The sequence below is a fragment of the Scomber japonicus genome, chromosome 18, assembly GCF_027409825.1.
Source record: "Scomber japonicus isolate fScoJap1 chromosome 18, fScoJap1.pri, whole genome shotgun sequence".
NCBI lineage: Eukaryota > Metazoa > Chordata > Actinopteri > Scombriformes > Scombridae > Scomber > Scomber japonicus.
The window spans coordinates 28,865,539-28,889,244 of record NC_070595.1 but is presented as its reverse complement, the minus strand read 5'-3'; the positions used below and the strand labels follow the sequence as shown (position 1 = coordinate 28,889,244).

General features: G+C 40.2%; 1 protein-coding gene across 1 annotated transcript; it reads right to left on the bottom strand.

The window, feature by feature from the left end:
- Positions 1-1,397: 1,397 nt before the first annotated feature.
- On the bottom strand, positions 1,398-22,744 carry LOC128379366 (transmembrane protease serine 9-like). Its single transcript, XM_053338983.1, is given in 21 exon segments — positions 1,398-1,802; positions 2,316-2,413; positions 2,542-2,795; positions 3,049-3,220; positions 3,411-3,474; positions 3,583-3,840; positions 3,873-4,036; positions 4,600-4,862; positions 5,241-5,403; positions 5,524-5,544; positions 8,029-8,085; positions 15,497-15,788; positions 16,321-16,418; positions 16,547-16,800; positions 17,055-17,226; positions 17,703-17,973; positions 18,063-18,208; positions 18,992-19,248; positions 19,725-19,893; positions 20,180-20,200; positions 22,690-22,744. Coding segments are annotated over 21 exon segments (3,654 nt in total).
- Between the last annotated feature and the right edge of the window lie 962 nt (positions 22,745-23,706).

The following is a 23,706-nucleotide window of genomic DNA, read 5'->3' as shown; positions in this document are numbered from 1 at the left end:
GTTTTGGGATGTGTGGATGTATGAGCGCTGCCTTCACCCTGTAATTGTTTGTCCTGAGTGATGCTCTCATTGAATACATTAAGGGGTCTGGTGGTCACCAGGTTCCTGACTCCCAATTTCCTGTCCTGAGGATGTGTGACCCTTGTGTGACATCATGTGTATGTAAACGTATGTCTTATGGTTATTTGCCATTGGCTGCAGTCATATAGACTGGTATGTTTGACCAATCACAGATAATTTCTTTATTCCTTCAGAAACTATAATAGATTAGGTTTGTTCTTTGCTCAGTGAGATGAGCTGATGTCACTCTGTGTGTATGCTGTCTCCTTATTGGACAATAATAGTTGTTTAATCTTCAACCCAGCAGTGTGTGTGTGTGTGTGTGTGTGTGTGTGTGTGTGTGTGTGTGTGTGTGTTCTGAATGATATTATCAATGATCAGACATTATTCATTCAAGAATATAATAAACAGTAAGTAAAACATTTTAATTCAGTTAAAATCCGGTTGTTATGACAACGTGACAAACAGGGAAATCTTATTAATCTTCACATTTATAGGACAGTTATATGTGACAGTGCTCGGCTTCTTAATAATCATCAAAGTTAAGTTAAAGTGCAGCTTAAAGTATTTACATAGCAAATACTGTTTAAGTGCTGTGTCACTTCAGAAAGTTCAAATCACCTCCGTTACAGTACAGTAGCTTTCTGATAATAACGAGGTAGATGAAGGACAGGACAATCACTGCCGCCGTCATCCTCAGACATCTAAAGTGTGATTTTTCAGTCCATTCATTAAAGAAAGTAGGAAAACATATTTATCAATCATTCATGTCTAAAAAGAAAAAAAATTAAATAAAATCTACAAAAGTGGAAATCTCATAAGATTTCACATATTTGAATATTATGTAGTCCTTATGAAAAAGCACAAAACGGGCTGTTTCCTGTCGGTCTACTGATGAATAAAGGTGTCTATGCCAACAAAATCTTTAGAAAAAAAAAAAGAAAAAGCACATAACGTTAAAAAAAAGTGTGTATAGTGCAGCTTAGATAATTCTTCATTCTTCATATCATTCCCTTCATTTTAGATTATCCAGAAAAAGAGAAAAATATAGTTATATAGTTTATTTTGAGTATTTTAGTAATTAATTTAGTTTAGTTGTCTCTACTTCATTGTGCACAGTGAAGCTCAAACATCAAACTGTAGGAACAAGAAAATATTTTTAAGGGGACTTAAAACAGATATCACTCTGAGGTAACCCTGCACACTTTACTACTCTATTCCTATTCACCAATTAAGACAAAATCAAGCCATAGATTAGTTAATGCAGCTTTAAGCCTGTTTACATTCATTTGTGCCCGACACATCATGCAAACCTATCTACAGGTAAAGGCAGGTTCCTAGACGGTTAGGTGGAGAAAAACGGAGAAGACAAGGAGCTGGAAGAAGAAGAAGAAGGGGTGAGCAGGTGGCCCCCCGCTGGTGGTCTGGCTGGGGGTCTGAGTGGCAGTCGAGTTGCTGTTAGTTGTGTTACTGGAGGAGGAGGAGGAAGAGGAAGAGGAAGAGGAGGCTGGAGATAAGAACGTTCCTACAGTCCGAGACAGGAAGGTCTGATAGTTGCTCAGTTTGGTGAAGACCATCACCGAATCTGCCCGAGTTTCAGTGGCGGAGGTCTTGGAAGTGCTGGTGGTGTTGGTGGTGGTGTTGGTGCTGGTGGTGGTGTTGGTGTTGGTGTTGACTGACAACACGGCTGCCTGGAACCAAGAGCCGTCTATCTTACACATCATTGGACCCCCATTGTCACCCTGGACAAAAAGAAAAGACAGAAAAGTTCAAGTGTAATAAAAGTAATTAGAGTGGACATTCAGTCACAGCATTTCATTAGACTACAAAACAAACATGGCTCTTTTCTTCCTTGTTTCAAATCTTTCAAAGTCAATATGATGACGGAAAGTTAATTCATGCTTTTATTTACTTTTGGACAGACTTTACATTGGGTTGGTTTTAAAGATACACAATCTTCATGGATAAAAATAATAATAATAATAATAATACAAAGAGCCTTAGCAATAGTTTTATATTCTGTGGGCAAAATGCTGTTTAGGTTATTTTGCTTTTTGTAAGACGTCAAAAGACAAAAAGGTTGGAAACCACTGGTTTCATCTTTAGCAATGTGTTGTATTTTAAAAGCGTGTCATCCATTGTGTCAAAATTTGAACCTGCGTGGTTCAAACTTGGACATGGATGTTTAAAGTCTGATGTTTAAATACTGAAATACTGAATAAACAAATGTTATACATGAATCTCTCATTATTCACCTGCTCCAGTGTAAAGGGTCCTGTACAAATGCTGTCACTGGTTGATGCGTTCCCACAGTCTAGCACCGAAGTCTGAAACTCCTGCAGAACTTGTTCCACTAGAGTTGAGAAAAATGGGAAAATGATGAGGGGAAACATCCAGATTTACCAGCAGGCAATGTCCTAAGTGTTTGACAGGATAAAGAGAGCTAACGTTATTCAGTCAGTCTGTATGTGAAGGACTAACCCCCTCCTCGTCCAGAGCTCCAGCCAGCAGCCCAACATGTGGAGTTCACAGGGAAGGTCTTTCCGTTGTCCAGGCAGATGGGCTGGATGTAGTTGGACAGAGTGGGCTGAGTTGACAGACGCAGCACTGCTACATTAGACCCAGTTAGGTTGCTTAGGGTGATATTTGTCACGTTCAGTGTCACCTCAAAGGGGTTGGATCCATTCTGTTTCAAACGACCCAAGACCACAGTCCATTCAGACGCCACTGGTGGACTGTGGGAGGTAAAAACAACTAAATAAGCACAGAGAATAACTTGAAAACCAACAATGTGTTAGACTTCCAAACTCTCTCTATGGCTCTCCCTAACCTGATCCCATTGGTTCCTACTAAAAACCTTTAAAAACAGCTGACAAATATATTCATATTTTAGAAAACAGTTGGTCACTGTAGTTTTAACAAACATGAGTAAATAGTGCATTTGTTGGGGACTATTTTCAGCAGCAGATGAATCCACATTTTGTTCACCTTGAGAAGCAGTTGGCATTGCTCAGCACTGAGTCCACAGACACCAGAGTCCCGCCGCACATATGACTTCCATTCTTCTGGAGGCTCGCCATCCATGGCCACACGCCAGCAGTCGCCACCGAGCTAGCCCCCAAAATACGTGAATTCAATGGGGCAGTACCACAGACCACAGCTGAAGAGAAAAGCAAAAGGCACACAATGAAAGGCTGAATCTGCAAAAATCTGGAATATTTCTGCTCTGTTGTCCTCAAGTTAATTTTGACCCATGAGGTCAACAAGCGTGAACTCAAAAATGAGATACAGTTTGTGTCAAAATTTTGGAATGAAGTTGGCTGAAAGGGTCTAACATGACTGGTTCTCACGTTTGGCTGTGGTTGTTGGAGGCAGGGTGGTTGTTGGAGGCAGGGTGGTTGTTGGAGTGGTTGTTGGAGTGGTTTTTGGAGGCAGGGTGGTTGCTGGATTAGTTTTTCGAGGCAAGGTGGTTGTTGGATTGGTCTTTGGAGACAAGGTAGTTGTTAGAGGTGGCAGGCCGGAACAGCTCGCACTGAGGTCACTGTCAGTCCCAGTGGACGTGAACGTGACGAAGCCCGGTTGGTCGCTGGTGATTTGGCTGTTGATCCAGGACTGATACTGGGACACTCTGGCGTAGACTCCTGGGAAATTAGGCAGTGCACAATCTCTTCCAAAGCTCACAACTCCAGCCTGGACCCAGAGACTTCCTGTCTTTGACACCATCGGACCGCCTGAGTCCCCCTTTGAGGAAAGAAACAGAACAGTGTCAGGAGAGAGAATCTTTGAAGGGGGAGTTAACTTGAGGGAAGCACAGTTGGTAAAATGATCACCTGACAGGAGTCCTTCCCTCCAGCACGTAACCCAGCGCAGATCATGTTCTCTGTGATTCTGCCCACTCCATAGTCACAGTTACACTGTCTGTTCCCAACAACAGGCACGTCCACTTCCATTAGGTTTTGTGGGGAAGGAAGCGATACTAAAGACAAACAGAACCAGTATAGTAAACAGCATATATGGTGAAATACACAAAGAACTCATACCACTCGCTTTGTCTACTAGTTTTCAGCAGAAACTAGTAGTGAACACAACACTGACATATCATCACCTTTTGAGTTGATATGTTGAACATGTTAGCAAACAGTTACTTATTCCCACATCCAGCAGTTACAACATTATTATTCATTTGGAGTCGTGTTTCTGTCCAACCTGCTGAATGTAAAGTCTCTTTTAGCTCTGTTTTTAGTCTCTACCAACTCCTGAGGGGAATATCTAAATACTCCACTATGTTCACCAGCTAGTCTACAGATAACTGTTTGCTGTTGCTGAGTGGTGCTGAGCAAGTAGTGTACAGTGGCTTTTTTAAAACAGATTTTTTTCAGAAAATGACACTATGAGAGCCCTGAGAGTGAACTAAAACAGTAAAGTTGCAGCCAGAGAGCTAAACAAAGAGCTGAAACTCACTATAAAGCTAAATAAACCCAATCTTGGTCAAGTATCCAACAAAAACAAGTTTAATGTGTGGACCCAGTTATAACCTACCTCCAAATCCGATGTCACCCCATCCGGTGACCCAAGAGGTCACACCACTGAAGAAGGTGCTGTCTGAAGCTGCCAGGCACACTGGCAGGATGAAGTCATTGAAAGTAACCGGTGAGGAGAGCTTCAAGAGGGAGATGTCGTTGTCCTCTGTGTCACTGTTGTAGTCGGGATGATTGATGATCTGGGAGACTGTTTGAGTCAATGAATTGGCGTTGGTCCCCTGAAGACTTTCGAGTCCGAGGACAACAACCAAACTGCTTGTGCTCGTGCTGAAGATCACAAGAGAAACCAAACAGTGCAAAGACATGAGAATCAGGGCTGCAGTGGAGACACAAAGTCTAAATGATATAATACCCATAAATTAGAAATATATATCCTCAAATTACAATAAATCTTAATTTACAGCAGCTGCCGATGGCAGCATAGCACAACTATTTTAAGAGCAGTGAAGAAGAAGTGTGTCAGAGTTAACGGAGCTAACCAGTAAATAGATTCCTAATTCTAATAACTTACGTGGTATCGGATCGGTGCCTGGAATCCAGTACTCGCCGATACCGATGCCAGCATACTTGTATTGGAATCAGAACAACTCTAGTCTCAACCATACCATGTTGTTTTGTCATTATAGCTCTAACATTTACCTAGCAAAGCAATGAGCAGCTGACAGCACCCATTCTTTGTTAATGAGGGATCCTCCACAGAAGTGACTCCCAGATCTCTGCAGACTGACCTGCCAGGGCCAGCTGCCTGCAGGGGCCGCCTGTCCTCCAACGATCCTGGTGTTGCGAGGAGGCCGACCGCACACTACAGAGAGACAGAAGATAAGAAACACTGAGTGAGAAATGCTCGACCCTCCATGAATCACCACTGTGCACCACAGCTGAAAGGGGGAAGAGAATTAAACAAGTGGAAACTTTGACTTACCATTAAGTTGTGAGTGAGACTCTGAAAAACAGAAAACAAACATCTCATGAAACAACAATTCAGCATTTATGTTCACTAACACATTATGATATATTGATACATAATATGTCCATAGTTGGACCTTTGTGATGATCACCATATTGACCACTGAACTGACTTAAACACCGAATTTTTAAAATATGAATGACATATATTTTCTCTTCTCTGAGCTAAGAGAGAGAGAGAGAGAGAGAGAGAGAGAGAGAGAGAGAGAGAGAGAGAGAGAGTTATGATCATTATGATCAGAAGACTAAGTGCTGTACCATCCTAGAATTTACTGTTTCCTTTTCACAACTTTTCACTCTCATTGAAAGGAAAAGCTCACTGGTGCTACCAAAGGACAAAATATACTGCGGGTGCCCTGTAAGCCAGAGGTCTTGAACAGGGGGTCTGCGACCCCTAGGGGGTCCGCGGAGGTACTGCAGGGGGGTTGCGAAAGTTTTGGTTGATTGGACTTTTTTTTAAATACCTGCTTGCAATTTTTTCCACAAATTGAAATGTCTTTAAATACACATTAACATGAATCCAACACACTGTAGTGAACAGATAAATGGAGGCAGAAGACGTCTTTCAGTCAGCAGTGCACACATTCAGCGACACACAGAAGCTCTTTCAAACCGGGCACCGGTTCATTCACAACACCTGTTCCCGCCAACGAGGAGGACCCGCCCCCATCGCTGCTGTGCCAATCACGAAGCCGTACCTTGCACATGGTTAAAATAAAAACATGAATATAGCGGCACCCTGACGCCCGCAAATGAGATCCAATCTCCCGGAATCTGGAGCGAGCAAGAGTGCGAACTAGAGAGTGACTGCGCGCGCGTGTGTTTATTTATGTAACTATTAGTGCAGCGCGTGTGTATAGCTCTGTGTTACCGCTTATCAGACCAATCACACCCCCACCCCACCCGGACCAGCACCGATCTCAACACCCCCAGGTGGTTTTAGGGTTAAAATTGGAATTTAAAAATATGTGTCACTAAAAAATGTGTAGTTAATCTGACAAGCAAAAAGTGTATAGTCTGACATTCAGACCAGAGTGACAGAACCTCTTTCTGACAGTAAAATATGCACAACAAGTGTAATTACTGTCTTTAACAGGAACATATAAATCCTAGAGTAGTGACAGCATACAGCCTTAATGTTATTCTAAAGGACTCAGCTGAGCCGTCAAACCTGTTTTACTTTATCACTAATCCTTCATTGTCCAGAGCATGTAGGAAAAACCACAGAACATATTTGTTTTCAGGTATGTACTTTTGTTTTGTTTTTGACCAACGTCATATATCATTATATACACAGAGGAGAATGTCACCAGACTCAAGAGGCCTCTGATTGGATGTTTGCTGGCAGATACTGATGTCTGATGAAACCAGTGGTTTCCAACATTTTTGTCTTTTGACGTCAGAGCTGTTGTAATAGATTACTCAGGTGACTCTAATGAAGAGGCCAGTGAGTTTATAATCACCTTGTACTCCACTACATTTATCTGCAGCCCAGTTTATGTTTACTTTGCAGATTCAGATTTCACATTAAGGTTCATTTCTCCGTAACTAATGGCAACCTGTCTAAAAATGAGTGGGACATTATTTTGATGACCAAAAACAAACGGTGGAAAGTAAAAAAGTACATTTACTCAAGTTCTGTACTTCAGTGCCATTATTTAATGTTCAGATGTAAATATTATACTTTTTACTGCATTACATTTAATTCACAGTTCTAGTTATTGGCTCATTTTCAGGTCGATATCATAAACGTAAAACATGATCATCACAATTTTGACAATGAAGTTGTTCAAATTTGTTTTAACTTGACAACATTTGAATGCTGCTTAAAATGTTTGTATCAATCAATCAGTGCCAATATTGTTAATAATATACATTTAAAATGATACACACATTTTAATGTTTATTTTTGATATTATATAATTCATAAATATAACTCTGCTAATGGAGCCATTTGATTTCTCTTACATTTGATACTTAAAGTACATTTTACAACTAATACTTTTATTTTAGTAAGATTATATTCTGGTATTTCTACATACAGTAAGAGATCTCTGTAATTCTTCCATTAACATGTGAACTTGTTGTGGAGGTGTTTAGCTCAGTGGGTAGAGCCCCCGCCCCATGTGTTGAGGCTACAGTCCGCACCGAGCGGTCCTATCCTGCGTGTCATTGCCCCCTCTCTGCCTCCAGCTTCCTGTCTCTCTCCACTAACCTGAACATTAAAGGCAAAAAGCCCCAAAAATATACTTAAAACAAACATGTGAACTTGTTCTCATGTTAATGATATTTAACACTCACAGAGTCTGCTGTAAACTTTTCTTGAGTACATATTATTGTATTATTTTAAACTCCTGTTGAGTTACAGCTTTGTCTACTTAATTACAGGGTTTTACTTCCTCCCCGGTGTTCAGCATCGATGTCATTGGTTCAGGTGTGTGCAGGTGAAGAGGACCCTTACCTGCTGCCAGTAGAGTCAGCAGAGCTGCCACACAGATCACTTTGTAGAGAGCCATCACTGCTCAGTGTGTTCATCTCATCAGATCTGCTCCGGCATAAATACCCTTCCTCTGTCTTCCCTCCCTCACACACAATCACACCTCCCTCTACCTGCCTGATAACACGCCCAACACCTGACAGCATATCACCTGTTCCTCCTCCTGCACACTAAACAATTAACCTTGCTTCAACCCTGCGCTGGAACAAAGACAATCCAACTATCACATTTACAGGTGCATAATGTTCTGGACAGGTGGATCCATATTTAGATCCATAACAGCAGATGTAATATTCTCATCTCATGGTGCTTTATACTCCTCTTACTTACAAAGACAGGAACAACACAGCATGTCTGAATCCCACCTGGCAGCATTCATCAATGTGTACAGGAGTTATGTAAAGCTGCACCTCGTGTATTAAATGTGTGGCACAAATAAAGTATTCATTTTTTCAGACTGGTCTGTCTTGTAGTAATGTAAAAAGACAAAAACTTTGAAAAGACAATTTAAAACTTTTCCTATATGTTCTTTTTTTATTAGGGTTAACTTTTGTTGTATTTTAATATTAATGGATGAATCATTGTTTTGGGTGCAGAGGATCTTCCTGTAGGTTTAGTTATTTTCTGTTAATTGAGTAACAGAAAATGTCATTACACAACTCCTCGCTGCCGTCATTCATGCTGTGATGGAAAAAAAACATCAGCAGATTTTTAACCTGATAATTTCAGATTAATCCAAAGACACACCTGTTTCATCTTTTGCTCTTTTGTTTTCCTGACTTTCTTGTTTTGGGGAGATACAGATGTTGTAAACTTGTCATCTGCTTTTTGTCTGAATTGTTTCCTCTCTGCGTCACTATGACTACACTGCTGCTCAGTAAGGACACACTAAAGCCTTCCAGTGTGTTTTTGTGTATGTGAGTAAAATATGAGGGTTTAAAATGTAAACCTTTAAGATTGAAACAAATCCCTGACAAGCCCGGCCAGACCAACCTTGTACATTGAAGTTTCATATTATGAGGAACCAAAGTGTATTCCTTTTTTAGAATTCATCAGAGAGGTGTGGAGGAAACTGTTGGAGTTGACGAAGCAGGAAGAATTTAGCCAACGCGGAAGATCGATGGTGAGGAGTGTGTGACAGCTGACCTGCTGCCGCCTCAGGAATGAACTGGTCAAACTGCACATATGACTCACACACGCTAGTCCGTCAACGCTGGGTCCAACACTTCCACCTTCACACCCACATTCTCAGTGTCTCTTTGTCTTCTATGGTGATGGATGATTAACCAACAATACTGACCCAAGCATTTATACTAGCATTTATTTTTAAGTGGTGTCTGTTTAACTAATTATGTGTCTATGTCACAGCCGTGAAACTGGTTTCTTACTTGTCCTGTTTCCCTTGCCCTTCCCCGTGTCTGTGTGTGTGTGTGTCTGTGTCTGTGTGTCTGTATGTGTGTGTCTGTATGTGTGTGTCTGTGCCTGTATCTGTGTGTGTGTCTGTATGTGTGTCTGTGTGTCTGTTTGTGTGTGTCTGTGCCTGTGTGTGTCTGCGTGTGTGTGTCTGTGCCTGTGTGTGTCTGTGTGTGTGTGTCTGTCTGTATGTGTGTCTGTATGTGTGTGTCTGTGTGTGTGTGTCTGTGCCTGTGTGTGTGTCTGTGTGTCGGTGTGTGCATCTGTGTCTGTCTGTGTGTGTGTCTGTATCTGTGTGTCTGTATGTGTGTGTCTGTGTGTCTGTATGTGTGTGTCTGTATGTGTGTGTGTCTGTTTGTGTGTGTCTGTGCCTGTGTGTGTCTGTGTGTCGGTGTGTGCATCTGTGTGTGTGTGTGTGTGTGTGTGTGTGTTAGTGCCTGTGTTGTGCGTCTGTCTGTCTGTGTGTGTGTGTGTGTGTGTGTGTGTGTGTGTGTGTGTGTGTGTGTCTGTCTGTGTGTGTGTGTTGGGGCCTGTGTTGTGTGTCTGTCTGTCTGTCTGTCTGTCTGTGTGTGTGTGTGTGTGTGTTAGTGCCTGTGTTGTGTGTCTGTGTGTGTGTGTGTGTCGGTGCCTGCTTCACTCTCTCATGATGACTACTCATTCTACTCATCTGCTCCCTGCTGTTCATCCACATCCAGTGATCAACACTGCAGTATAAAGCACTGGTCCTTCTCTCTGGTCTTCTATCAGTCCTGTGGTACAGTTGGCAGCTCAGCCTTTGCCTTCATTTAGATAGTCATCAGAGATGCCAACAGGAAACAGGACAAAAAAATATGTGAAGAGGGTTAGAGTGATGAGAAATGATTTAAGGTTCCTGGTTGGACTCAAACGATAAATGTTGAAGTTCATGGGTCAACACCAGTGAAACCAGTTAAACCAGACTACTTGTCTTTTAATTGAGGTTGTTCTCTTTATCTTTTATGTTAAAAAATGTTCCGTTATCACTCCTCCTTTACTTTCAGTTCCACTACACACACACACACACACACACACACACACACACACACACACACACACACACAATACTTGCTAGTAGCCCAGTTCATGGTTGGTTGAGATCCAAACATGAGATGTTGTTGACAAGAAGAAAGCTGTAAATAATCAGCAGAATGATCCTTTGTCCAACACTTCATATCAGCCTGAACTGCTTGCTGACGTAGCATACTAACACACCAAACTAAGATGTTGAACACCTGCTAAAACATGTAAACATTGTCACTGAAAGTGTTCCAATAAGATTTTAAGTCAGAAACAGGAAGCCTTTTTGTGTATGAATAAATAAAGCTGCCTTGCCTTTTTTGTGTGATTCTGTCAATGTTGATGAAACAGTTACATTTTCCAGGCGTCCATATGAACAGTGAAATACGTTTTCCTCTCTGTAATCATTCCTCCTGTTCATACTGACTATTAAAAGATCTCCTTCTAATGTGCTTCCAATGTACAGTGATGGAGGACATCATTATACGGACGTCATTATAAAGTCTCTGATGATCTCTGCTTCTATTGAGCTTCAGCAGTGTGAGTTAGTCATATCAAGTGATATCTGACACATTTACAGTGTTTTTAGCATCATTCCCTCTTAGTGTTTCCTGTTGAGCTGTGGTGGAAGTATAGTAACATTGATTTGACTCATTTGGACGGCTAAAGCTTCATATTAGCTTCAGATCAACTTTTATGTGAGTTGGTCTTCGTGGATGTGTCTGTGTACATTCACAGAACAAACAACAAGAGCTACTGTAGACAACAGTGAAAATACTACATTACTGTGTAATAATTAACGAAGTTCATCAAAATGTATTTGTGTTGGGTCCCAGTCAGATTCCTTGTGTGTTTTATTCTTTGGTTAATTTTAGCTAAGACTTAAGATTGTTTTGCTTTGTCATTGTTGTAAATAAATGCTTTTGGATGTACATGCTGTCTGTTTAATGTTACACATGAATGAGTTTTGCCGACCTATGTTCTGCCAAGAACTCCCAAATCTTCCATTGTTAACTAGTTATTGATATGGTCATTTGGTTAGTTATTAGTGCCACGGGTGCACAGCTCCAAGGCCCACAGCTTTGAGAAAACACCGACAATATATACATCAAAACGTGCGGCTCGATCGGGAAAGAGGTGCTATGACATTTGGTGTTGAAATTCCAATTTTTCCCAAAATTATTCCCCAAAAAAAAACAGGAGAATTCTCCATTGGAAATGAATGGGAATTTTTTTTAAGACCCACAAAATGTCACCTTTTTTCGGAGTCATCTAGCTCTCTCATACCTGCACGTAGAAATGTGATTCAAACTTTAAAATGGAGGAAAACCTGTGCCCTCTCCAAAACACCAAACTGTTTTTACATAACATGTAAACTTTTCAAACTATGAGCAGTCAAACGAGGAGTGGAAATCACTTTTTCTTCAACATTAGAGTGGAAGCGTCAGTTAGCTTGAGTGCGAGAAGCAGTAAAAAATAAACTTAATTTTTATTTTTAACTCGAGCTCACGGCCAAACCTTAAAAAAGAGAAAAATAATTGTTGGTCAAAATGTAGACATAGGGTTTGGGATTCATAAAATGTAACTTTGACAGGCGGGGTCTGCACAAAATTTAAACGGGGGGGGGGGGGGGGGGGGGGCGAGACCGGCTGCAATACGCGTTTCGCTCCCTATTGACCCTAATGTAATCGTCTTCTTTTTTTTTCAAAAGAATCTCACTCTGTCTTCGCACTGAGTTTACTCGCTCATTTTAAGGAATATCTGAATAAAATAAACACTGTCAGAATCTGCCGACCTCTGTGTCTCTCACAGTGTTTTCAGTTTTTGGACAGGAGTTACAGTTTTCTCACAGTGTGCAATTGTTCGGGACCTTGTCAGAAGCCAAATTCTGGGGCATTTTGAGAATTCCCAAGCAGATGCTCACACATCGCTGTAGCAACCATAGGGCCTTAGCTGCCCTTAGCAACCATAGGGCCTTAGCTGACCTTAGCAACCGTAGAGCCTTAGCTGCCCTTAGCAACCTGTCGCTGGGCAGAAACTGAGCTACTTTTCTGTGATTGGCTAATTCTTCCTGTCTGTCTGTTTTGCCAGTTAACCGAGCTAGCGGCCGAGCTAGCATTGATACTCTCTCTACATATATATGAATTACATTGGCACTCTTACTGCTCAAAATCAGACAGGTATGGTGTGTGTGCGTGTGTGTGTGCATATGTGTGTATGTGTGTGTTTGTACACAGTGTGTTGTGTGCTAACACAGAGTATGTGTGAAGCGTAAAGTGCTGTAGTGTAGTGCTTAGAGTTAGTGCATGTTGCTACTGCCTTGTGCTCTGTGTGCTACTCTCTGCTTACATCTACTGTTACACTTCATACTGACTAGTAAGATGTACTTAATACTGCAACAGTAAAAGTTACTGAGTTAGTGTTAGTGACATTCTCGACACCAGATTATGATCAGGTTGACTTTTGAACACTGGAAATAAATCATGTACTCGTCCCGGCAGCAGCCCTGTGGCACTCAAAATTAGTTAAGCTAGTTAAGTTTATTAATAACCATAGTTCCAAATTGGTAACTCAGTACATTTACATTCATCTTTTATATAATTTCCCTGTTATCCAGGGTGGTGCCCCGCTATTATCAATCATTATTATTAATTGTATTGATTTTAATAATTAATACCTTTGATAAATAATTCATTTTTGGTGATAGCTAAACCTGTAACCAAACAGCCAACAAATTAGTGCCCCATGTGGCACATCTACATTCATTTAGTATTATTTTATTTTGCAAGCAAGATATTTTGTTGTTTTATTCTCATTTTCTTGTGAAACAGGTTCATACTTCATGTTTATCTCTGCAAGGCTCCTTTCATTAGTTGTGACTGAGCGCCCTCCTGTGGCCGGTGGTGGTAAATATAATGACAGTAAAACATCAGCTCGTCTCTTTTCCAGCTGTTGACGATCTGAGATACTAAAAACAGCTCTGTGATTTCCTCAAATATTAAGTTATGAAACTGCCTTTACTGAAGTTAAAGTGCAGGTTATTTGAGTTGTCCTGTCACGTTTTGTGACTATCAGTGAGTCACTATTTTATTGTCATATCTGTCTTTTCTTTCTTTGAGTGAAGCTGCGCTAGCTTGCTGAGTCTGTTAGCCATGTTAGCTGCTGAGCCTCATACAGTATGTTTGAGAAGTAATGCACAACTATTGTAATATGGTGACTGCTTCAGTGTGTTGATTTTATTCCTATTTTAATAAGCTGTATGGTATATCTGATCATCACCACCAGCCACACTGATGTGTGTTTTTATCTAACAGCTGTGCTGACCAATAAATGTGCTGTGAACCTGAGAGAAGTCATAGAGTGATCCCTTCAGTCTGCTGAGGTTAAGACAAATAGAGAAGGTTACACACGTATGTGTGTGTTGTAAAAGTGAATAAGAAACAAATGGTTGGTTCATCATTTTAAAAGATGACTGTGAAGTAAGATCACAGTTTTTACCTTGTAGTTGTGCCGTCTTGTGGAATGTGCTCTTTGTTATTATTAAGAAGTCTACTGCTACTTCCTCACTTTGGCCTATGTCAAGTTCTGAGTTTTGGGATGTGTGGATGTATGAGCGCTGCCTTCACCCTGTAATTGTTTGTCCTGAGTGATGCTCTCATTGAATACATTAAGGGGTCTGGTGGTCACCAGGTTCCTGACTCCCAATTTCCTGTCCTGAGGATGTGTGACCCTTGTGTGACATCATGTGTATGTAAACGTATGTCTTATGGTTATTTGCCATTGGCTGCAGTCATATAGACTGGTATGTTTGACCAATCACAGATAATTTCTTTATTCCTTCAGAAACTATAATAGATTAGGTTTGTTCTTTGCTCAGTGAGATGAGCTGATGTCACTCTGTGTGTATGCTGTCTCCTTATTGGACAATAATAGTTGTTTAATCTTCAACCCAGCAGTGTGTGTTTGTGTTTGTGTGTGTGTGTGTGTGTGTGTGTGTGTGTGTGTTCTGAATGATATTATCAATGATCAGACATTATTCATTCAAGAATATAATAAACAGTAAGTAAAACATTTTAATTCAGTTAAAATCCGGTTGTTATGACAACGTGACAAACAGGGAAATCTAATCTTCACATTTATAGGACAGTTATATGTGACAGTGCTCGGTTTCTTAATAATCATCAATTTAAAGTGCAGCTTAAAGTATTTACATAGCAAATACTGTTTAAGTGCTGTGTCACTTCAGAAAGTTCAAATCACCTCCGTTACAGTACAGTAGCTTTCTGATAATAACGAGGTAGATGAAGGACAGGACAATCACTGCCGTCGTCATCCTCAGACATCTAAAGTGTGATTTTTCAGTCCATTCATTAAAGAAAGTAGGAAAACATATTTATCAATCATTCATGTCTAAAAAGAAATGGATGAAATAAATCTACAGAAAGTGGAAATCACATAAGATTTCACATATTTTCATTCAACCATGTAGCTTAAAAAAAGTGCTGGGATACATACAGAAAAATGTGTATAGTGCAACTTAAATAATTCTTCATTTTACACCTATATCACTCCCTTCATTTTAGACTGTCCAGAAAAAAAGAAAAAAAGACTGCATGATAGAAATGAGTCCAACTTTTCAACAGCATGAATCTTGTTATATCTATCTATCTATCTATCTATCTATCTATCTATCTATCTATCCATCCATCTATCTATCTATCTATCTATCTAGACTTAAAACATGTAAAATATCACTCTGATGTAACCCTGCACACTTTACTACTCTATTCCTATTCACCAATTAAGACAAAATCAAGCCACAGATTAGTTAATGCAGCTTGAAGCCTGTTTACATTCATTTGTGTCCGACACATCATGCAAACCTATCTACAGGTAAAGGCAGGTTCCTAGACGGTTAGGTGGAGAAAAACGGAGAAGACAAGGAGCTGGAAGAAGAAGAAGGGGTGAGCAGGTGGCCCCCCGCTGGTGGTCTGGCTGGGGGTCTGAGCGGTCGTGTTGCTGTTAGTTGTGCTATTGGAGGAAGAGGCTGGAGATAAGAACGTTCCTACAGTCCGAGCCAGGAAGGTCTGATAGTTGCTCAGTTTGGTGAAGACCATCACCGAATCTGCCCGAGTTTCAGTGGCGGAGGTTTTGGAAGTGCTGTTGGTGTTGGTGCTGGTGTTGGTGGTGGTGGTGGTGTTGCTGTTGACTGACAACACGGCTGCCTGGAACCAAGAGCCGTCCATCTTGCACATCATTGGACCCCCATTGTCACCCTGGACAAAAAGAAAAGACGGAAAAGTTCAAGTGTAATAAAAGTAATTAGAGTGGACATTCAGTCACAGCATTTCATTAGACTACAAAACAAACATGGCTCTTTTCTTCCTTGTTTCAAATCTTTCAAAGTCATCATCATGATGGAAAGTTAATTCATGCTTTTATTTACTTTTGGACAGACTTTACATTGGGTTGGTTTGATCCATTTTAGACTCACAAGTTTTACAGATACAAAATCTTCATGGATAAAAACAATAATAATAATAATGCAAAGAGCCTTAGCAATAGTTTTATATTCTGTGGGCAAAATGCTGTTTAGGTTATTTTGCTTTTTGTAAGACGTCAAAAGACAAAAAGGTTGGAAACCACTGGTTTCATCTTTAGCAATGTGTTGTATTTTAAAAGCGTGTCATCCATTGTGTCAAAATTTGAACCTGCGTGGTTCAAACTTGGACTTTTATAGTCCCACAAATGATAAAATACTGAAATACTGAATAAACAAATGTTATACATGAATCTCTCATTATTCACCTGCTCCAGTGTAAAGGATCCTGTACAAATGCTGTCACTGGTTGACGCGTTCCCACAATCTACCACCGAGGTCTGAATCTCCTGCAGAACTTGTTCCACTAGAGTTGAGAAAAATGGGAAAATGATGAGGGGAAACATCCAGATTTACCAGCAGGCAATGTCCTAAGTGTTTGACAGGATAAAGAGAGCTAACGTTATTCTATCAGTCTGTATGTGAAGGACTAACCCCCTCCTCGTCCAGAGCTCCAGCCAGCAGCCCAACATGTGGAGCCCACAGTGAAGGTCTTTCCGTTGTCCAGGCAGATGGGCTGGATGTAGTTGGACAGAGTGGGCTGGGTTGACAGACGCAGCACTGCTACATTAGACCCAGTTAGGTTGCTTAGGGTGATATTTGTCACGTTCAGTGTCACCTCAAAGGGGTTGGATCCATTCTGTTTCAAACGACCCAAGGCCACAGTCCATTCAGACGCCACTGGTGGACTGTGGGAGGTAAAAACCACTAAATAAGCACAGAGAATAACTTGAAAACCAACAATGTGTTAGACTTCCAAACTCTCTCTATGGCTCTCCCTAACCTGATCCCACTGGTTCCTACTAAAAACCTTTAACAGCTGACAAATATATAGCTTCATATTTTAGAAAACAGTTGGTCACTGTAGTTTTAACAAACAGGAGTAAATAATGCATTTGTTTGGGACTATTTTCAGCAGCAGATGAATCCACATTTTGTTCACCTTGAGAAGCAGTTGGCATTGCTCAGCACTGAGTCCACAGACACCAGAGTCCCACCGCACATATGACTTCCATTCTTCTGGAGGCTCGCCATCCACGGCCACTCGCCAGCAGTCTCCACCGAGCTAGCCCCCAAAATACGTGAATTCAATGGGGCAGTACCACAGACCACAGCTGAAGAGAAAAGCAGATGGCACACAATGAAAGGCTGAGTTATGCAATATTTCCGCTCTGTTAGCCCTCCTGTTGACCTTAGGTCACTCTTGATCCAGGAGGTCAATAAGTGTTAACTCAAAAATGAGGTATACTTTCATTTAAATGAGGCCTATTTACCTTAATTTCCAAAAAATATGTGTAGAACCTGTGTTAATATCTTGGAATGAAGAATTGGGTGATTATGTTTACCTTTTTACCTTTATAAATAGTCAAACCAAACTAGGTCGATTTTGACCTGGGAGGACAAAAGTTGCATGGTCAACCCGGAAGACAACAGGAGAGTTAGAATTGTGCCGCCATAAAAAGCATGAAGCCTTTGGTTTGAATATTCCCTCAGCAGTGAAGAGGCGGAAGAAACTGATACAGAATAGATCTGAAACTATCACACAGTGTAGAAAATGTGTTCATAGAGCCTGGACAAGACAGTTACTCACGCTTGACTGTGGTGGTTGGAGGGAGTGTAGTTGGAGGTGGTGGCAGGCCAGGACAGCTCACACTGAGGTCACTGTTACTCCCAGTGGACGTGAAACTGACGAAGCCCGGTTGGTCGCTGGTGATTTGGCTGTTGATCCAGGACTGATACTGGGACACTCTGGCGTAGACTCCTGGGAAATTAGGCAGTGCACAACCTCTTCCAAAGCTCACAACTCCAGCCTGGACCCAGAGACTTCCTGTCTTTGACACCATCGGACCGCCTGAGTCCCCCTTTGAGGAAAGAAACAGAACAGGGTCAGGAGAGAGAATCTTTGAAGGGGGAGTTAACTTGAGGGAAGCAGAGTTGGTAAAATGATCACCTGACAGGAGTCCTTCCCTCCAGCACGTAACCCAGCGCAGATCATGTTCTCTGTGATTCTGCCCACTCCATAGTCACAGTTACACTGTCTGTTCCCAACAACAGGCACGTCCACTTCCATTAGGTTTTGTGGGGAAGGAAGTGGTACTAAAGACAAACAAATCAGTATAGTAAACAGCATATATGGTGAAATACACAAAGAACTCATACCACTCGCTTTGCCTACTAGTTTTCAGCAGAAACTAGTAGTGAACACAACACTGACATATCATCACCTTTTGAGTTGATATGTTGAACATGTTAGCAAACAGTTACTTATTCCCACATCCAGCAGTTACAACATTATCATTCATTGATAACATCAATTATTACTTTTGGGGTTCCTCAGGGTTCTATTCTGCTTAAAGCTGCTCTGGTTTACAGCAGAACAGTCTGTAGATTCTTTGTCATAACCTTTTAAAGTAGTCTCACTTGTTATCAAACAGTAGTTTATTTCCATATCCAGTAGTAACTGATCAACATTATCATTCATTTGGAGTTGTGTTTCTGTCCAATATTCACTCTCATTTAGCTCTGTTTTTACTCTCTACCAACTCCTGAGGGAAATATCTAAATGCTCTACTATGTTCACCAGCTAGTCTACAGATAACTGTGTGTGTTTGTTTGGTGTTGAGCTGGTAGAGTACAGTGTCTTTTTCTTTAAAAAAAAACAGATTTCTCCCAGAAAATGACACTATGAGAGCCCTGAGAGTGAACTAAAACAGTGAAGTTGCAGCCAGAGAGCTAAACAAAGAGCTGAAACTCACTATAAAGCTAAATAAACCCAATCTTGGTCAAGTATCCAACATACACAAGTGTGATGTGTACATTTGAAGTATCCAGTCATGCTATCTTTGAAAGTAAATGGGACCCAGTTGCTGTATAACCTACCTCCAGATCCGATGCGGCCCCAGCCAGTGACCCAAGAGGTCACACCACTGAAGAAGGTGCTGCCTGGTGCTGCCAGGCACACTGGCAGGATGAAGTCATTGAAAGTAACCGAGGAGGAGAGCTTCAAGAGGGAGATGTCGTTGTCATTTGTGGCACTGTTGTAGTCGGGATGATTGATGATCTGGGAGACTGTTCGAGACTCTGAATTGGCGTTGGTCCCTTCTAGACTCTCAAGTCCGAGGACAACAACCAAACCGCTTGTGCTTGTGCTGAAGATCACAAGAGAAACCAAACAGTGCAAACACATGAGAATCAGGGCTGCAGTGGAGACACAAAGTCTAAATAATATAATACCCATAAGTTAGAAATATATATCCTCATATTACAACAAATCTTAATTTACAGAGTCCTACCTTCATATTACATAAACTGGTCCCTCAAATGAATAATTTGTACATGTGGTCCATGTTTTTTGCATCAGTTGCCAGAACACAAGTAGATTTCTTTTTTGCAACTGTAAACTGTATTAAACTGTTTTAAATCCACAGTCAGAACAAAAACACAATCAATGTTTGACTGGTGATTATTCAACATGAGACACCTTCTAGTATTGTTTTATTTTAATTATTGATAGCCTAAAGGAGTAAATCTCCATTATTTTATAATACAAAGCTAGAAAAAAAATCTACATTTGTGGAGCTGAATAATGTTGTTTTTTCATTATAGCTCTAACTTTTACCTCGGAAAGCAATGAGCAGCCGTCAGCACCCATTCTTTGTTAATGAGGGATCCTCCACAGAAGTGACTCCCAGAACTTTGCAGACTGACCTGCCAGGGCCAGCTGCCTGCAGGGGCCGCCTGTCCTCCAACGATCCTGGTGTTGCGAGGAGGCCGACCGCACACTACAGAGAGACAGAAGATAAGAAATACAATGGTCAGTATGAACAGGAGGAATCATTACAGAGAGGAAAACCTCTTTCACTGTTCATTTGGGCTCCTTACTGATGTTTTAAGTCAAACCTGAAACATTGTGTACCTGCTCTTTACGACTGGTGTTCTGGCATTGAAAGCAAATACCAACATCAATGAAACTATCATTACTAAACTAACATTTCTATCCAACAACATGTTTAAAATGTAACAGCTGAAAGGGGGAAGAGAATTAAACAAGTGGAAACTTTGACTTACCATTAAGTTGTGAGTGAGACTCTGAAAAACAGAAAACAAACAGCTCATGAAACAACAATCAGCATTTATGTTCACTAACACATTATGATATATTGATACATAATATGTCCATAGTTGGACCTTTGTGATGATCACCATATTGACCACTGAACTGACTTAAACACTGAATTTTTATATTATGAATGACACACATTTTCTCTTCTCTGAGCTAGTTGACATTATTCTACTGATGTATCAGGTGCTCTTTGTATTTTTCTGTCCCTCAGTCCGTCGCAGGGAAAGTTTATATACTTTTATACATTTCCTGCTGCTATTTGTTGCTGGAATAAAGTTTGGTCTTTGCCTAAATTTTCAGTTCAGGTTCACTGTGTGAAAGAAAAATAATGAGAGAGAGAAAAGTGCCAGATGAGGTTTATTAATGAACATATAGGCTGCAGGTGGTTTTAGGGTTAAAATTGGAGTTAAAATTTCATTTAAGTAAATGTGCAGTTAAACACTAAATATGCGGAAATTCAGAACAGAGTGAAATAACCTGCAGAGTCAGCACATTTTTGACAGTAAAATATGTACAACAAATGTAATTACTGTCTTTGAAAAAGGAAACACATAAATCCTACAGTGTAAGTACAGTCATGACAACACACAGCCCCTACAGACAGCAGGCGTGGTGTTCTCTACTGTTGTAGCAGCCAGCTCTCAGACACTGTTGTGTTATTTTAAAGGACTCAGCTGAGCCGTCAAACCTGTTTTACTTTATCACTAATTCCTCATTACACAGAGCATGTAGGAAAAACCACAGAACATATTTGTCTTCAGGTATGTACTTTTTATTTATTTTGTAACCAACGTCATATATCATTATATACACAGAGGAGAATGTCACCAGACTCAAGAGGCCTCTGATTGGATGTTTGCTGGCAGATACTGATGTCTGATGAAACCAGTGCTTTCCAACATTTTTGTCTTTTGACGTCTTACAAAAAGCAGTGTCACATTTCAGATGTCTATGAGTTGTTAACAGCTCCACTAAATCCAGATGATTCCCTCTAAACTTCTCACATGCTTTCATTTTACTCTATTTTCTGTGGATTAGTAACATTTACAGTATCTATAAAAAGTTAGATGTTGACATCAAACTAAATCATCTGAAACTAATCTGAATAATCATTTGAGCCATTTTAAAGTACTTCAATCTCTTTCTTCTTCTTCATTTATTATATTAAATATCAAATCTGTGGTTTTTAAACTGTTGGTTGGACAAAATAAGTTATTTAAAAACTGGCACAAAGCAATCAATGAATCAGTAGATTACTTGATAATGAAGTTTAGTCAGTGATTCATGTCATTGCAGACTTTTCCTGTTTCAAACCGAGACCATGATCTTCCTCTAACAGCTACCCAGACCCTATCCGTGTCCGTCCATAAAACATTACAATTCAAATTGGATAAAGTAAGAAGTAAACTGTCATTGTGTAAACAGATTAGATTCTCCAGAACCTCGAGACATGAATACAGTAAAATATGTTATGATTCATAGTGACTCTTGACAGTCAGTGACAAGATAATTGAGGGTTATTGGCTGTAATATCCTGAAGCCCCGAGCTGCTGCTTCCCTCACATCATTATCTGCCTCAGTAGTGTGTTAGGATTTCATGTTTTGGCCCTCAGAGACTTTTCAGGCAGATATATTAATAATTGTACTCCATTACATTTATCTGCCTCTCATAGTTCCTGTTTACTTTGCATATTCAAGATTAGTTTGTCCTTAACTAATACAAACATGATTTTAAATGGTGGAAGGTAGGGCGGGGCAATACATAGGAATTCTATCGATATCATGATATGAGACCAGATATCGTCTTAGATTTCGAGTCTTTTCCTGGTTTCAAAGCTGCGTTACAGTAAAATGATGTAATGTTCTGCTCTCACCAGACTGTTCTAGCTGTTCTGTTATTTAGCTTTTACTCACTTTGTCATTATAACCTCATTACTGATGATTATTTATCAAACATTTCATCGTGTCAATATTTAGTGACAGCATCGACAGTCATCTCTACATTATTGTTGTAATATTGACATCGAGGTATTTGGTGTAAAATTTTGTGATATTTGATTTTGTCCATATCGCCCAGAACTTGTGGAAAGTAATCAAGTATTTTATTTACTCAAATTCTGTACTTAAGTACAATTTTGTGGTACTTCTCCATTATTAAGATGTAAATATTATACTTTAGCTACTTCTATTTTTAGTAAGATTATATTCTGGTATTTCTACATACAGTAAGAGATCTCTGTAATTCTTCCATTAACATGTGAACTTGTTCTCATGTTAATGATATTTAACACTCACAGAGTCTGCTGTAAACTTTTCTTGAGTACATATTATTGTATTATTTTAAACTCCTGTTGTGTTACAGCTTTGTCTACTTAATTACAGGGTTTTACTTCCTCCCCAGTGTTCAGCATCGATGTCATTGGTTCAGGTGTGTGCAGGTGAAGAGGACCCTTACCTGCTGCCAGTAGAGTCAGCAGAGCTGCCACACAGATCACTTTGTAGAGAGCCATCACTGCGCAGTGTGTTCATCTCATCAGATCTGCTCTGGCATAAATACCCTTCCTCTGTCTTCCCTCCCTCACACACAATCACACCTCCCTCTACCTGCCTGATAACACACCCAACACCTGACAGCATATCACCTGTTCCTCCTCCTGCACACTAAACAATTAACCTTGCTTCAACCCTGCGCTGGAACAAAGACAATCCAACTATCACATTTACAGGTGCATAATGTTCTGGACAGGTGGATCCATATTTAGATCCATAACAGCAGATGTAAGAAGGTACAATTGTAGGTACTTGTACTTTAATTGAGTATTCTTATGTTATGGTACTTTCTACGTTCACTACACATTTCAGAGGGAAATATAGTTGTTTTTTTTAACTTGACTACATTTATATGACAGTTGTAGTTACTTTCTAGATTAAGATTTCACATAGAAGCCCATAAGTTTACACTATGACACATTGTTAAAGATGTATTTGTGTCTCCTGTGTGTAATTATGTCTCTTCTTCACATTTCAAACTACTTCTACTTTTAATATTCAACCCTGATGATACTTCTACATGTATTTTTACCTAATGAATTTATACTTGTACCAATTCAAACCATCTACAAACTTCCTCCACCACTGCTAAAACCTTTCTAGGAGTTCAAACTGTTAAGTCATTGCTAATTGGTGCTTTTGTTTGTTAAAGTTCATCTTGATGTCTTGACATCTTGATCTTGATGTTTTTTTGTTTTTTGTCAGAGTAAATGTCGAGGAACTGCAGGAGCCTTGAGGTGACACAGGCCTTACGAAGACAAGAACAACACCGACGTGCCTGAACATAAATCTCACCTGGCTGCATTCATGAATGTACAGGAGTCAGGGTTAAGTTGACAGTCTGTCATCTCACGCCTCTAATGTGTTTGCAAGTGTTCTCATGTAGTTTTTCCAGTTTATTGCACAACACTATTATACAACT